General features: G+C 52.3%; 1 protein-coding gene across 1 annotated transcript in view; it reads right to left on the bottom strand.

The window, feature by feature from the left end:
• Positions 1–780, bottom strand: part of SMARCD2 (SWI/SNF related BAF chromatin remodeling complex subunit D2) — a 37,776-nt gene extending 36,996 nt beyond the window's left edge. The window contains exon 1 of the mRNA XM_084615420.1: positions 572–780. Within this exon, the coding sequence (XP_084471546.1) occupies positions 572–733 (162 nt within the window). The 5' untranslated portion in view covers positions 734–780. The remainder of the gene's footprint in view (positions 1–571) is intronic.
• Between the last annotated feature and the right edge of the window lie 15,548 nt (positions 781–16,328).

Genomic DNA, 16,328 nt, shown 5'->3' with positions numbered 1-16,328 from the left:
CCAGTGCCCTCCCCCACATCCCCAGACCCCCCCAGTGCCCTCCCTCAGCCCCCCCACACCAAACCCCCCAGTGCCCTCCCCCACATCCCCAAACCCCCCAGTGCCCTCCCCCACATCCCCAGACCCCCCCAGTGCCCTCCCTCAGCCCCCCCACACCCCAAACCCCCCAGTGCCCTCCCCCACATCCCCAGACCCCCCAGTGCCCTCCCCCACATGCCCCCACCCCAAACCCCCAGTGCCCTCCCCCACATCCCCAGACTCCCCAGTGCCCTCCCTCAGCCCCTCCACATCCCCAAACCCCCCAGTGCCCTCCCCCACGTCCCCCCACACCAAACCCCCCAGTGCCCTCCCCCACATCCCCAGACCCCCCGTGCCCTCCCTCATGTCCCCCCACATCCCCAAACCCCCCAGTGCCCTCCCCCACATCCCCAAACCCCCCAGTGCCCTCCCTCAGCCCCCCCACACCCCAAACCCCCCAGTGCCCTCCCCCACATCCCCAAACCCCCCAGTGCCCTCCCTCAGCCCCCCCACACCCCAAACCCCCCAGTGCCCTCCCGCCCGGCGGCCGCACCTGGTACTGGACGACGGCGGGCCCCATGGGCCGGTATCCAGCGGCCCCCGCTCCGGCCGGGCTCGCGCCCCGCATGAGGCCGGGCCCCGGGGCGGAAGGGGGCGGCGCGGCCCCGGGGGCGGGGGTCAGGGGGCTGAGCGGGAACGCGCCGCGGCCGGACATCGGCTCCGCGGCCCCGCGGCCCGCCTGTTTACTAGGAAGCGGCGGCGGCTCCCAGGGCGAGACACCGCGCGGCACCCAGAGCCCCGCCTCCTGGCCCCGCCCCCACCCAGAGCCCCGCCTCCCGGGTCCTTGGCCCCGCCCCCACCCAGAGCCCTGCCTCCTCCCGGCCCCGCCCCCACCCAGAGCCCCGCCTCCTGGCCCCGCCCCCACCCAGAGCCCCGCCTCCCGGGTCCTTGGCCCCGCCCCCACCCAGAGCCCTGCCTCCTCCCGGCCCCGCCCCCACCCAGAGCCCCGCCTCCTCCCGGCCCCGCCCCCACCCAGAGCCCCGCCTCCTGTTCTCTCTGGGCCCCGCCTCTGAGCTTCAAGCCCCGCCCCCCCAGCCCGTGAGCCCATTGGGAGTGGGAGTTGCCTGCTGCCTGAGGGTGTGCGCTGGGCGCTGTAGCAGCCGCTGAGAGGGCAGGGGCCGCCCTGGGCTCGGGGCAGGGGCCTGGCCCGGAGCAGGCGGGTGGGGCTCAGACTGTGGGACCGAGGGCCAGGCTCCACTGGGCTGATTTGCTGCTTTACCTGTAATTAAAGCAACGTGTGTGTGTGTGTCTGTACCTACACACACCCTGACACCCATGTGTGTACGCCTGTACCCCACCCGCCTCAATATACACTCGTGTATGTCAGTACCCCCACACCCTCCATCACCCACATGGGTGCGCCTGTACCTATGTACATCCGACGGGCATGCATGTGCGCCTGTACCTACACGCACACCCTGACATCTGCATGTCTACGCCTGTACCTACACACACCCGAAAAGCACGTGTGCACCTGTACCTACACACACTCTGATATCTGTGCACGTACACCCATACCTATGCACACCTCAATCTGTAGGCTTGTGTGCCTGTACCTACACACAACCCCTCACTGCATGTTTGCCTGTTCCTACACAACCTGACATGCATGAATGTACGCCTATAACCCCATACCCTCCAACACCCATACAGGTATGCCTGTACCGATGCATACCCCAACAACCCCACGTGTGCACCTATAACCATGCACACCCGACATCTGTGCATCTGCACCCATACACACACCATGACCTGCATGTATGTACATCTGTACCTCAGTACATAGTAAGGCTTTTGATACTGTCTCGCATAACTTTCTCATCAGCAAACTAGGGAAATACAACCTAGATGGAGCTACTATAAGGTGGGTGCAAAACTGGCTGGAAAATCATTCCCAGAGAGTAGTTATCAGTGTTTCACAGTCATGCTGGAAGGGCATAATGAGTGGGGTCCCACAGGGATCAGTTCTGGGTCGGTTCTGTTCAACATCTTCATCAATGATTTAGATAAAGGCATAGAGAGTACACTTATACAGTTTGCAGACAATACCAAGCTGGGAGGGTTGCAAATGGTTTGGAGGATAGGATTAAAATTCAAAATGATCTGGACAAACTGGAGAAATGGTCTTAAGTAAATAGGATGAAATTCAATAAGGACAAATGCAAAGTACTCCACTTAGGAAGGAACAATCAGTTGCACACATACACAATGGGAAAGGAGTACTGCGGAAAGGGATCTGGGGAAGTGGATCACAAGCTAAATATGAAAAAAGAAAAGGAGTACTTGTGGCACCTTAGAGACTAACCAATTTATTTGAGCATACGCTTTCGTGAGCTACGATGAAGTGAGCTGTAGCTCACGAAAGCTTATGCTCAAATAAATTGGTTAGTCTCTAAGGTGTCACAAGTATTCCTTTTCTTTTTGCGAATAAAGACTAACACAGCTGTGACTCTGAAAGCTAAATATGAGTCAACAGTGTAACACTGTTGCAAAAAAAAGCAAACATCATTCTGGGATGTATTAGCGGGAGTGTTGTAAGCAAGACACGAGAAGTAATTCTTCAGCTCTACTCCACTCTGATTAGGCCTCAACTGGAGTCTTGTGTCCAGTTGTGGGTGCCACATTTCAGGAAAGATGTGGACAAATTGGAGAAAGTCCAGAGAAGAGCAACAAAAATGATTAAAGGTCTAGAAAACATGACCTATGAGAGAAGACTGAAAAAATTGGGTTTGTTTAGTCTGGAGAAGAGAAGACTGAGGAGACATGATAACAGTTTTCAAGTACATAAAAGGTTGGTACAAGAAGGAATTGTTCTTCTTAACCTCTGAGGACAGGACAATAAGCAATGGGCTTAAATTGCAGCAGGGGAGGTTTAGGTTGGACATTAGAAAAAATTTCCTAACTGTCAAGGTGGTTAAGCACGGGAATAAATTGCCCAGGGAGGTGGTGGAATCTCCACCATTGGGGGATTTTAAGAGCAAGTTGGACAAACACCTGTTAGGGGTGATCTAGATCAGTGCTTCTCATGCTATCTGATGTGGGGGACCGGCAATTTTCTTTTCCAATGTGCACACAGACCGGCAGCCGATGGCTCGCGGACCGTCACCGGTCCATGGACCACCACTTTGAGTATCATAGAATCATAGAATATCAGGGTTGGAAGGGACCCCAGAAGGTCATCTAGTCCAACCCCCTGCTCAAAGCAGGACCAATTCCCAGTTAAATCATCCCAGCCAGGGCTTTGTCAAGCCTGACCTTAAAAACCTCTAAGGAAGGAGATTCTACCACCTCCCTAGGTAACGCATTCCAGTGTTTCACCACCCTCTTAGTGAAGAAGTTTTTCCTAATATCCAATCTAAACCTCCCCCACTGCAACTTGAGACCATTACTCCTCGTTCTGTCATCTGCTACCATTGAGAACAGTCTAGAGCCATCCTCTTTGGAACCCCCTTTCAGGTAGTTGAAAGCAGCTATCAAATCCCCCCTCATTCTTCTCTTCTGCAGGCTAAACAATCCCAGCTCCCTCAGCCTCTCCTCATAACTCATGTGTTCCAGTCCCCTAATCATTTTTGTTGCCCTTCGCTGGACTCTCTCCAATTTATCCACATCCTTCTTGAAGTGTGGGGCCCAAAACTGGACACAGTACTCCAGATGAGGCCTCACCAATGTCGAATAGAGGGGAACGATCACGTCCCTCGATCTGCTCGCTATGCCCCTACTTATACATCCCAAAATGCCATTGGCCTTCTTGGCAACAAGGGCACACTGCTGACTCATATCCAGCTTCTCGTCCACTGTCACCCCTAGGTCCTTTTCCGCAGAACTGCTGCCTAGCCATTCGGTCCCTAGTCTGTAGCTGTGCATTGGGTTCTTCCGTCCTAAGTGCAGGACCCTGCACTTATCCTTATTGAACCTCATCAGATTCCTTTTGGCCCAATCTTCCAATTGGTCTAGGTCCTTCTGTATCCTATCCCTCCCCTCCAGCGTATCTACCACTCCTCCCAGTTTAGTATCATCCGCAAATTTGCTGAGAGTGCAATCCACACCATCCTCCAGATCATTTATGAAGATATTGAATAAAACCGGCCCCAGGACCGAGTAGCACTGGCCTAGATAATACTTAGTCCTACCTTGAGTGCAGGGGACTAGACTAGATGACCTCTCGAGGTCCCTTCCAGTTCTGTGATTCTATGTACACATGTACCTACACACACCCTGACATGCATGTGTGTATGCCTGTACCTACACGTGTCCCAGGTGCGTCCCACTGCACCCCCACAGGCCCAAACATCCATGCCTGTACCAACACACATGCCCCAACATGCGTACATGTACACCTGTACCCCCCCACATCCTGACAAGCATCTATGCCTGTACCCCAACATGTGAACACCCACCCATGTACACCTGTACCCCCCACATCCCAATGCATACACATACCCACGTGTACCCCACACACCCCAACACCCCCACACGTACACACCCGACACCCATGCGTGCACACCTGTACTCGTCCTCATACCCTTACACCCATGTGTGCACACCCATACACACAAACCCCAGCACTCACGTACACACACTCATACCCATGCATACACCCCAACACCCATGTGCATACACCGATACCTCTGCACACACTCCAATACATACGCGCACACACTCCTACCCATCCATACACCCCCTGACACCCACATTCACACACCTGAAGCCATGTGCACACCCCAACACCCACATGTGCACACCCCAACCAGGCACACCCCAACCAGACACACCCCGCCACATACCCCCACCCCCTGACATCCCCACATGCGCAACTGTACCCATGCACACACCCCGTGCACACCTGCACACCCTGACACCCATACGTGCGCACACATGCACATATGTTCTGACACACACATGTTCCCTCACACACACCCTGTACACATACCCCCATATGAACACACACCCAACCTCCCCTACACCCTCCATGTATGTACCAACACACACACATGGCCCCCCCATGCACATCTGCATGTATGTGTGCGCACACTTACACAGTATAATAGTCCTTATAGCCGTGTAGTTCATTCTGGTTCAGGAAGTTAAATAAGCTACCTCAATATAAGTCACCTTTCTATGGGCACAACTGCATCTAACTAAGGTTTGGATCCATATAACTATACGGATAAAAAAAAGTCACACTCCTGCCTGCCTTGGTTACACCAGAGTAACTGTTCTGGTGCAGACCAGGCCTCAGGGACTCCTGGTGCTATTCCATTAGCTTCAAAGAAGTTACACCGGGGATGAACATAGGGGGTTTGCATCCATTTTACGCAGCTCGTTTCTCTTCTGGAGCTAGGTGAACTGGTGAAGCTGTAACATCATGGAGTGATAGATGCTGGTCCCTACAATACAGCAACCATTAGCTGTCTTCTGTCTTGTTCTGCCACCATGTGGCCATTCTACTTCCTTTCATTCATTTTAAGCTCACTGTCTCCCCACTCCACCTCCGTTATTAGGCTCTGATTCCCTCAGTCCGATCAGACAGTTTCTTGCTCCTTGACTGCTGGGCTTGTTTGACTAAATCCAGGGAGCTGGACAGACTTTGGAGTGAAGCTTGGAGCCTGTCACCCAGATCTTCACACTAGTGTAAGGGGACTGTTGCCCCCTTACTAACATTCAGTGGGGGTGTTTTGGTTGCTAGGTCCCAGTACTAAAAGGGGAAGGGTCTATGGGAAACCAGGACCCTGAGACTGATAGTCCCCAGGAACAATGGGGAGAGGCCAATGCTCCAGGTCAGCCTGAATGACAGGGCGGGCAGGCTAATCAGAGAGTCAGGAGGCCAGGGAGGTCCCGTCCTCCATGTGAGCTGGATTTGCCTGGGTCAGAGAGAGTGGGGCTGAGCTAAGCAGGGGCCCAAGCTAAGCTGGGGAGCAGAGCGGTGCCAGATCCAGAGGGACCAGAAAAGCAGCCCAGAGAGAGCAGACCTGTCCTGGGAGCAGAGCTGCAGCAACCAGAGCCAGAGGGGCCAGAGAAGCCGCCCAGGGAGCTGGAGGCAGCAGCAGCAGCGGTGCAGAGACCGAGTGGTGGAGCTGGGCCTGGAGCAGTCTCCGGAGCTGGGTGCGGTGAGCAGCTGGCGAGAGCGAGGGGAACTCTGGGCAGCAGGCCCAGCACAGGGAGACGCCTCAGCCCCAAGGGGCTCTGCAGGCCAGGCTTGGATCGTAACCCCGACAGGACGGGGGCGACACAGGGCAGAAGGGTCCTACCACTTAGAGCCTGAGAGCGTGTGGCCACCACCAGAGCAAGTGTCCAACCCAAAGCATCCCTGCAGCACAGCCAGGGCCTGAGAAGGGGCCTGGGACTTACAAGGAACAGACTGTTCCAGAGACACTGTCTGTGATGTTCCCTGCCGCAGAGCGGGCTATGTGTTTCCTTTAACCTTTCCCATTTCCCCTTATTCTTTTTAAAATTAATTGTTAATTAAGTAACTTGCATTGGAATCCTGGGCCCAGCCTTGTTGGGGTTACGAGGACTCTGCCAGACAGGAGAGTGGAAGAGGAGTCCTCAAGGGCAGGGAGGCCACTGGGTAAAGGAAGTGGGAGCGAGGACTCAGATCCTTTTGCTAGTCCACTTCACCGGGGTAGTGCAGAAGCCAGGAAAGTTCCCCACAAGAGCGGGACTGTTCCCCCGCTGACACTAGTGGCAGAGGAAAGCAGGAATTGGCGTATCGGCTCAAACCAACCGTCCCACTAGTTCAGTCTCCGGCCAGTGCCACACACTTCAGAGCAAGGTGTCAACCCCTGTCATGGTTCCGGAAAACCACGCCTATATTTCCCCTCAGTGGGCCAGCAAGGGGCCACCCGCCCCCTTGCAGGCTTCTGGCTTCCTTGGCCGTCACCTCTCTCGGGTGAAGACACGTGTCTCTCTCCCTTCTCCAGGCTGAACAGGTCCCTTCCTTCACTGTGTTATTCCCAACAAAAGACAGTCTGTCCTGTGACCTCTCTATCCCAAAGGCAGCCAATCAACTCCCAGGAAATGGAAGCACCCCCGCCCCGCCCCATTCAAGTACAGCAGCTCAGCATTTAATCCTCCCTTTTTATTCTGACTGCTGAGCTGCAAACACAGGGAATGTTCTGCACATGGGCGGTGGCACAGCTGTGGCCGCTGGTTGCAGGTTGGGTGGGCAAAGTTTTTGCTCATTATTATGCCCCATGCAGGTTCCAGGGGGGCCAAGGAGGCGGTATCTGCTATTCAGCTTCTTGGGTTCACCAGTAATCTCCCTGAACCCAGGAAGCTGAGTGACACATACCGCCTCCTCAGCCACCCCGGAACCTGCATGGCTCATATCAACAGCTCAGGTTCTTCTTCTGGAAGAGAGACGAAACAAGAGCTTTTCCCGCAGGGCGGCTTGGGGTCTGGGGAGGCGCAGCTGGGGGAGGGGAGGGGAGGGGCTCCAGCTGGCCCGGGGCTCCTCTGGCCATGGGAGGGGTAGGGGCTCAGGGCTCCAGCTGGTCCAGGGCTCCTCTGGGCGGAGGGTGGGGGGCGCTTGTGGCTCTGGACGCAGGGGAAGGCAAAGGGTCTCAGGGCTCCAGCTGCAGGAGTGGTAGGGCGCTTTGGGCTCTGGCTGTGGCTGGGGGGTGGGGGAGAGGACAGAGGAAAGGGTGGAGCCGGGGACTAGCCTCCCCAAAAGGGGGCCCCACCCGTCACCAATAGTTCTGCATTTGCAATAGCCACTGACCAGAAGCCCTTTGCCGAATGCCCTGCTTCCTGGGTGCAGGGGGTGCACAGACAGATTTTGGTGAATCTCTGGGGTGAAGCGTAGCAAACTGTTCAACTTGAACAAGAGTTCCAGGAACGACCAGCTAATGGCGAAGAAGCTGGCAGCGGTGGGGATGCACCCGCCAGGTGCCCGGTGCAGGGAGAGGATTAAGTGGCTCGGGGATGACGACTGCACTTCTGGAAACTCACCGTCACCCTGCTCCGAGGAGTTTGACTGGGTGCAGCGGCAGCGCAGGAGCCAGTAAATAGAGCTGAAAACGGGAGGTTGAGTGGAGCAATGTGGGAGGAGAAGGCCGGCAAGCCCCTGGTCCTTAGGGGCAGCGAGTGAGTTCCTGAGAGTGTTTGCTTGCTCGCTGGTTTGTTTTCCTTTTGCAAAGTCTGGTAGGGTGCAGTGTGTTGTGAGAGAAGCACACCTGAACCTTGACTGGATGCGGGCCTAAAAAGGCAGCCAACATAGGTGGTGCATGAACCGCCCTTTCCGGGAGGCTAGCTCCTGGCCCTGCCCCTGCCCCTTCCGCCTGAGGCCACGCCCCGCCCCTCCCAGAGCCCCGAGCCCCGCACTGCGGCTGGAGGAGCCCTGTCTCAGCTGCCCTGAGTCCCGGCCTGCTGACTGGCCCAGGCCATCCCGGCCCAGCCCCAGGCCACCCTGCCTGAGTGCCCCCAACCCCAGGCCGGCCTGCCCGATCGCCTCCAGTCCCAAAGCACTGGGCGGCCTGAGTGCCAGAGACCAGGCAGAACTAGCCCCGGAGCGCGAGGCAGGCCCAGTCCTGGCCGGCCCAAGCACCAGCCCCAGCCGCCCTGAGTCCTGGGCCACCAGCCGGCCTGCCCTAGCCCCAGCCCCAGCCCCCGCATGCTTCTGGGAAGAGGAGCAGCCTGGGCTGGGGCCATGGGGGAAGAGCTGAAGGTGAAGCATGGGTGGGACCATGGCTGGCTGTTTGTGGAGGCTTAGCCTTTCCTGGCCTACAATACCTGCTGCCCATGGGCCAACTAGCCAGCCAGTGGCACAGGGTTCAAATGGGCTGAAAACTAGGTGGGAATTTGTAAGGGGAAGGTGTGTATGGTGGTTTGTTTGTTTGCTTGCTTCCTTCTTGACGGGAAGGCTATGACACAGTGATAGTGACCCAAAGAATGGAAGAGACAAGATGACAGGATGTGCATTATCCTGGAGCAGGTACCTGAGAAGAGCTGCGTTTGTATGAGGTGCTGCCTGATAGAGCTGATGGAAGAAAAGAGCCGAGGTTTGGAGACACAGCTAGAAACTATGGTTGAGTTTTGAAGGGGATTTGAGCAGATGATGGAGGGAAGGAGAGAGGAGGCTGAAGGGAAACCTCAAGATTGGCAGATGCAAGCTGGGCCAGAGAACTGTGAGGGGATACTGCTGGGTGAAGAAAGTGGCCGCGGAAGCATGTGACTACGAGAACAAGGCAGAGGAAAGACCAGCTAGCGAAGGAGGAATGGAGCTGAGGAACAGGTTGGCAGTGCTGGAAGATGAAGGGACGGGGCAAGCGGTAAAAGAAGGTGGGAAGTCAAGGAAGAAGAGAAGAGCAGCTAGCTCTCCAAGAAAAGGGGAAGAGTCAATGGAGATGGCTGGAGTTTGGAGCCCCAGGAGGATACAGGATGACCCACAGAAGATTGCAAGAGAGAACAGAAGATGAGCACTTGCCGCCAGAACAGAAGGGGGAAGGCTGGAGAATTGCACCAACTATATGACTGGGGACTCCCTACTAAGAAGAACAGACAGGCCTGTCACCAGAGCTGATCTGGAGCACAGAGGGATGTGCTGTCTGCTAGGGGCTAAGATAAGGGATGTGGACCTGAGGCTGAAGAGGATCCTAATGGGAATGGGAAAGAATCCACCGATTGTCCTTCATGTGAGAACAAATGATATTGCTAGATTCTCGCTGGGACACATCAAGGAAGAATATGCCAGGCTGGGTGGGGAAGATGCTTAAAGAAATGGGCTCGGGTGATCTTCAGTGGGATTTTACCTGTCCCTAGAATGGGAGAGCGAAGATTATGATGATCAACAGATTGCTCAGGCAGGGGTGCTATTAGGAGGACTTTGGGATGTTCATCCACTGGGAGGCATTCACGGACAGAGGACTGTTCTCATGGGATGGATTCCACCTGAGAAGGGAGAGAAATAGATTTCTGGCATGAAAGTTGGCACAACTGATTAAAAGAATTTTAAACTAGGAACTTGGGGGAGACAATCTGGAAATGCTCATGTAACCTCCACGCCTGATTCTAATACTGAGTGGGAAGGAAATCAAGTAAAAGAGAATACGGCAATGGAGAAAGGAACAACAGAGGGTAGGAGAATGGACATGAAGAGGAAAGATAGTGCCAATACCAATGACTGTAACAGTCAGGTAGGCAGTACTGGCAGTAAAATGACCATTAGTAATTGAGTGAGGAATCTGGGTGAAACCAAGCAGAAGCAACAATGCCTGGAGCCTGGGTAACACAATGGAGGAACTAGAATGACTGATGCAGGAAGTGAAACCAGATATTATTGGAATCATGGAAACATGGTGGAATGGTAGTCATAACTGGAATATGGGGATTGAAGGGTATGTCCTGTTCAGGAAAGACCGAAATAAGGGTAAGGATGGAGACATTGCATGGTATATTAATGATGTGGTAGAGTGTAAACAAATTTGAAATGATGAAATGAATAATACCAAATCTGTTTGTGTCAAAATCACTTTGGGGGAGAAAGGGAACTCCACTGGAACATTGCTTGGGGTCTGCTACAGACCCCAAGGATCTGATTGTGGTATGGATAGAGACCTCTTTAATATTTGTAATAAAATGAATACGACTGGGGATTGTGTGATATGGGAGATGTTAATTTCCCAGATACCGATTACAGGAGAAGTGCTACTAATAATAGTAGGTACTAATAATTCATGAATGTAATAAACTGACAGATTTCTTCACCAAATAGTCACTGAAGCAGCATGAGGGGATGCCATTTTAGATTTAGTATTAATCACTAGCGGGAACCTCACAGAAGAGCTGGTTGTAGAGGACAACCTTGGTTCGAGTGATCATGAGTTAATTCACTTCAAACTAAATGGAAGGATAAACAAAAATAGGTCTGCAACTAGGGGCCATGATTTCAAAAGAGCAAACTTGAAAAACATAAGGGAATGAGCTGGGGAAGTGGGCTGGACTGAAGAACTCCGGGATCTGAATGTGGAGGAGGAATCATAGAATCATAGAATATCAGGGTTGGAAGGGACCTCAGGAGGTCATCTAGTCCAACCCCCTACTCAAAGCAGGACCAATCCCCAACTAAATCACCTCAGCCAGGGCTTTGTCAAGCCTGACCTTAAAAACTTCTAAGGAAGGAGATTCCACCACCTCCCTACGTAACGCATTCCAGTGCTTCACCACCCTCCTAGTGAAAAAGATTTTTCCTAATATCCAACCAAAACCTCCCCACTGCAACTTGAGACCATTACTCCTTGTTCTGTCATCAGCTACCACTGAGAACAGTCTAGAGCCATCCTCTTTGGAACCCCCTTTCAGGTAGTTGAAAGCAGCTATCAAATCCCCCCTCATTCTTCTCTTTCGCAGACTAAACAATCCCAGTTCCCTCAGCCTCTCCTCATAACTCATGTGTTCCAGTCCCCTAATCATTTTTGTTGCCCTCCACTGAATGTTGTCCAATTTTTCCACATCCTTCTTGTAGTGTGGGGTCCAAAACTGGACACAGTACTCCAGATGAATCATAAAATCATAGAATATCAGGGTTGGAAGGGACCTCAGGAGGTCATCTAGTCCAACCCCCTGCTCAAAAGCAGGACCCATCCCCAATTAAATCATCCCAGCCAGGGCTTTGTCAAGCCTGACCTTAAAACTTCTAAAGAAGGAGATTCCACCACCTCCCTAGGTAATGCATTCCAGTGTTTCACCACCCTCCTAGTGAAAAAGTTTTTCCTAATATCCAACCTAAACCTCCCCCACTGCAACTTGAGACCATTACTCCTTGTCCTGTCCTCTTCCACCACTGAGAATAGTCTAGAACCATCCTCTCTGGAACTACCTCTCAGGTAGTTGAAAGCAGCTATCAAATCCCCCCTCATTCTTCTCTTCTGCAGACTAAACAATCCCAGTTCCCTCAGCCTCTCCTCATAAGTCATGTGTTCCAGACCCCTAATCATTTTTGTTGCCCTTCGCTGGACTCTCTCCAATTTATCCACATCCTTCTTGTAGTGTGGGGCCCAAAACTGGACACAGTACTCCAGATGAGGCCTCACCAATGTCGAATAGAGGGGGACGATCACGTCCCTCGATCAGCTCGCTATGCCCCTACTTATACATCCCAAAATGCCATTGGCCTTCTTGGCAATAAGGAATGACTTTAAGTCAGAGTTGCAGAAACTATTTGGAGCCTGCACTCCAAGAAAGGGAAAAAACTCATCGGGAAAGGTTGCAGATCAGACTAGATGAATAAGCATCTCAACCAGGTTATTAAGAGAAAGCAGAAAGCCTGCAAGGAGTGGAGGGAGGAGAGGTTACTCGGCCTGTGCAGTGATTGTAGTTCTTCGAGATGTGTGTCCCTACAGGTGCTCCACTTCACGTGTACATACATGAGCTTCTAGGGAGCAGTGCCTGTTCAACCAGCACATGTACCCCGCCTCATGCACTGCCCCCAGCCCCAGGCCGGCTGTATAGAGCTGTGCAGGTGAAATGCCCTCTCTACTGCCAAGCTCCCTAGCAGAGAACTCTGAAGCTAGGGGGAAGGAGATCAGGTAGTGGAGTATCCGTAGGGACACATATCTTGAAGAACTACAGTTACGGCACAGGGTGAGTGTCTCTCCTTCAAGTAGTGTCTCTGTGGGTCAGTGGTTCTCAACTATATACCATTATATACCAAATATACCGTTGTGGGCCGCATATGCAGCTCTCTATATGTTATGTGGGCCTCATCCACACAATAGATACACTACTTGTATGGCCCTTAGGATGTCACATGGGCCACAGCTGTGTGCTGATTGGGCCACAAGCGGCCCATGGGCCGGGGTTGAGAACCACTGGTCTGAGTTCTCCACTTCTCTAAGGAGGGAGGGGTCTTCAGAGTTGAGTCCAAAACTGAAGACTGAAAAGCCGAGCCAAACACAGCCTCAGAAGCTGAGTCATAAATTATTTCATAATGTTCCAAAAAGGTGTGAAGGGGGGGTTGTATAAATTGCAGCTCCACATATTTCAGTAATGGGAACGTTCTTAAGAGAGGCTACTGAAGTAGAGAGAGATCTCGCTGAATAAGTGAATACTCCAGAAGGAGGTTGGAGATCAGGAGACTGATAGCAAACGGTAATGCAGTCAGAGATCCATTTAGAGAGTCTTTGCTTGGGAATTGGAGATCCCTTCGATCTGTCCGCAACAGACATGAACAATCTGGGAGATTTTCTAATGGCTTAGTCCTGCCCAAGGAAAAGGCTAATGCCCTTTTGACATCATGGGTATGTAATACGTCCTCCTTATTCACGTGTGAATTAGGAAAGAAAACTGGAAGATGAGTAGACTGGTTAATGTGGAAATCAGAGGACACCTTCAGTAGGAATTTGGGATGTCAGTGCAATATGACTGTGTCCTTAAAAAATACTGTGAAGGGGGTGGAGGGTATGCCATCAGATCCCTTGTCTACCCAACTCTTCGAGTAGAAATGCCATTTTCATCGATAAGTCAAGAAGGGAACTAGCTCAAAGGGAGGTCCTGTAAGGCACCTAAGCACTAAGTTGAGGTCCCAAACTGGGGTAGGATATTTGACTTATGGTGTGATTATATCTCATCATGAATGCCTGAGAGCTGGTGATTCTAAATGGCAGTGTTGCAGACAAATATGATGTGCACTAACTAAATCAAGATGTTTCCTTTCTTTATAGACTTGGTGGTGCTGGTATGCTGCCCATGGATCCCAGTATGGCCAATCAGGGGGCCCGTACGGCATACGTGGGAGCACCCAAGAGTGCCATAGGTACAAGGTGCCTTAGGTAGGAGCACTCTTGGATGCCCCCAACACTAGAATGGAACTTGAATGTTTCTTTTGTGAATACGTTCCGTCTCTAGAATTCTCCAGAAAAATATTCCTCTGATAGCAAAGAGGAGAGCCCTGAACTGAAATGTGGGAGATTGATGAGAAATCCCCATCATCATCATCACCGTCCATGTCACTTTGTAGAAGTGGCGCTCCGGTAGAAGAATGTGGTGATTCCATTGGTGAATATCCAGAGATCTGGGTACCGAAATGGATCAGTACCAAACAAAGGTGAGTCAGGCATCTCTGCTGCCGGAAGGCCCTGTGGAAAGCTAAACTCCTGCAGTACCAACGTGGTGGCCGTACTGAGGTGGCAGCCTGACCAGCGGTGATTGTGACAGAGGGAGCAGACGGTATCGTAGGCTTTATGCATTCCCAGGAATGTTCACTAGCTGTTAGCCTGATCTTCAGCGGTACCAAAAGGTTAGGTACCGAGGGCCTGGCTTATTCTACCAGTACCAACTTAGAAGAGGTGGATGAAGGGAAAGCAGTGGATGTATTGTTTCTTGACTTTAGCAAAGCTTTTGACATGGTCTCCCACAGTATTCTTGTCAGCAAGTTAAAGAAGTACGGGCTGGATGAATGCACTATAAGGTGGCTCGATTGTCGGGCTCAACGGGTAATGATCAGTGGCTCCATGTCTAGTTGGCAGCCGGTATCTAGCGGAGTGCCCCAAGGGTCGGTCCTGGGGCCGGTTTTGTTCAATATCTTCATAAATGATCTGGAGGATGGTGTGGATTGCACTCTCAGCAAATTTGCGGATGATACTAAACTGGGAGGAGTGGTAGATACGCTGGAGGGCAGGGATAGGATACAGAGGGACCTAGACAAATTGGAGGATTGGGCCAAAAGAAATCTGATGAGGTTCAATAAGGATAAGTGCAGGGTCCTGCACTTAGGACGGAAGAACCCAATGCACAGCTACAGACTAGGGACCGAATGGCTAGGCAGCAGTTCTGCGGAAAAGGACCTAGGGGTGACAGTGGACGAGAAGCTGGATATGAGTCAGCAGTGTGCCCTTGTTGCCAAGAAGGCCAATGGCATTTTGGGATGTATAAGTAGGGGCATAGCGAGCAGATCGAGGGACGTGATCGTCCCCCTCTATTCGACATTGGTGAGGCCTCATCTGGAGTACTGTGTCCAGTTTTGGGCCCCACACTACAAGAAGGATGTGGATAAATTGGAAAGAGTCTAGCGAAGGGCAACAAAAATGATTAGGGGTCTGGAACACATGACTTATGAGGAGAGGCTGAGGGAACTGGGATTGTTTAGTCTGCAGAAGAGAAGAATGAGGGGGGATTTGATAGCTGCTTTCAACTACCTGAGAGGTGGTTCCAGAGAGGATGGTTCTAGACTATTCTCAGTGGTAGAAGAGGACAGGACAAGGAGTAATGGTCTCAAGTTGCAGTGGGGGAGGTTTAGGTTGGATATTAGGAAAAACTTTTTCACTAGGAGGGTGGTGAAACACTGGAATGCGTTGCCTAGGGAGGTGGTGGAATCTCCTTCCTTAGAAGTTTTTAAGGTCAGGCTTGACAAAGCCCTGGCTGGGATGATTTAATTGGGGATTGGTCCTGCTTTTGAGCAGGGGGTTGGACTAGATGACCTCCTGAGGTCCCTTCCAACCCTGATATTCTATGATTCTATGATTCTCCTTTGTCGCCTTGATCCCCTGATGGAGGAAACCAAAGATCTTACTGAGCTGGAACCCTTAGAATCTTGGGGTTCACAGCACCTGAGGAAGCTGCAGCCTTGTGGGAACCAAGTCAGGAACTGGCGAGGCGCTGAAGTAATTGTCTCACTCGTTCCCTATCTGGGGAACCTGAGCTCCGTTTCCTAAAGTCTTTGTGAGAGGATCCCTGAGTTTTCCTCTTAGAAGCTCTGGGAGAGTGTTGTGCTATAGTGGTTGAAGTGGCTGACTTGCTCAGAGACTGGTGTACATGGGGGGCAGACAGTCCCCTGGCCTGGGTCAGAAGCCAGACGGAGGGAGCTCTCCATCATTAGGTCACACAGTTCAATCTCCCGGTTCTTTCTGGCTCTCGATTTTTAAGACCAGGCAAAAATTACACCTTTTGTGGCTGTGTGACTCCCTGAGGCAACAAACATACTGGGGATGCCTGTCGCTCACCAGGATAACCTCCCAGCACAAAAGGCAATCTTTAAAACCGGGAGAGCTGGGCATAACTTTCCAGCCATCTAAATTTCCCCACAGGGAAAAACTGAAAGGACAACGGTCCTTACTACAATTTAAAAAAAAACTAAACTACTACAACTAACTAAGGTGTGACGCAGCAGGGAGTGGGGCGGATTTGACCTGGGAGTGTTGCCGGGGAGGTTCACTGGGACTGTCTGCATTGTGGATGGGAGACTTCCCCTGAAGGAAGATACCTGAGGCTGTAACATTAGCCAGGAGGCGGGTTGGGAGAGCTGACACCTTTGCCTG

This window comes from Lepidochelys olivacea (assembly GCF_965140295.1).
Source record: "Lepidochelys olivacea isolate rLepOli2 genome assembly, chromosome: 27".
Taxonomy (NCBI): domain Eukaryota; kingdom Metazoa; phylum Chordata; order Testudines; family Cheloniidae; genus Lepidochelys; species Lepidochelys olivacea.
The sequence above is the reverse complement of the archived record's forward strand: the minus strand, read 5'-3'. Positions and strand labels throughout refer to the sequence as shown.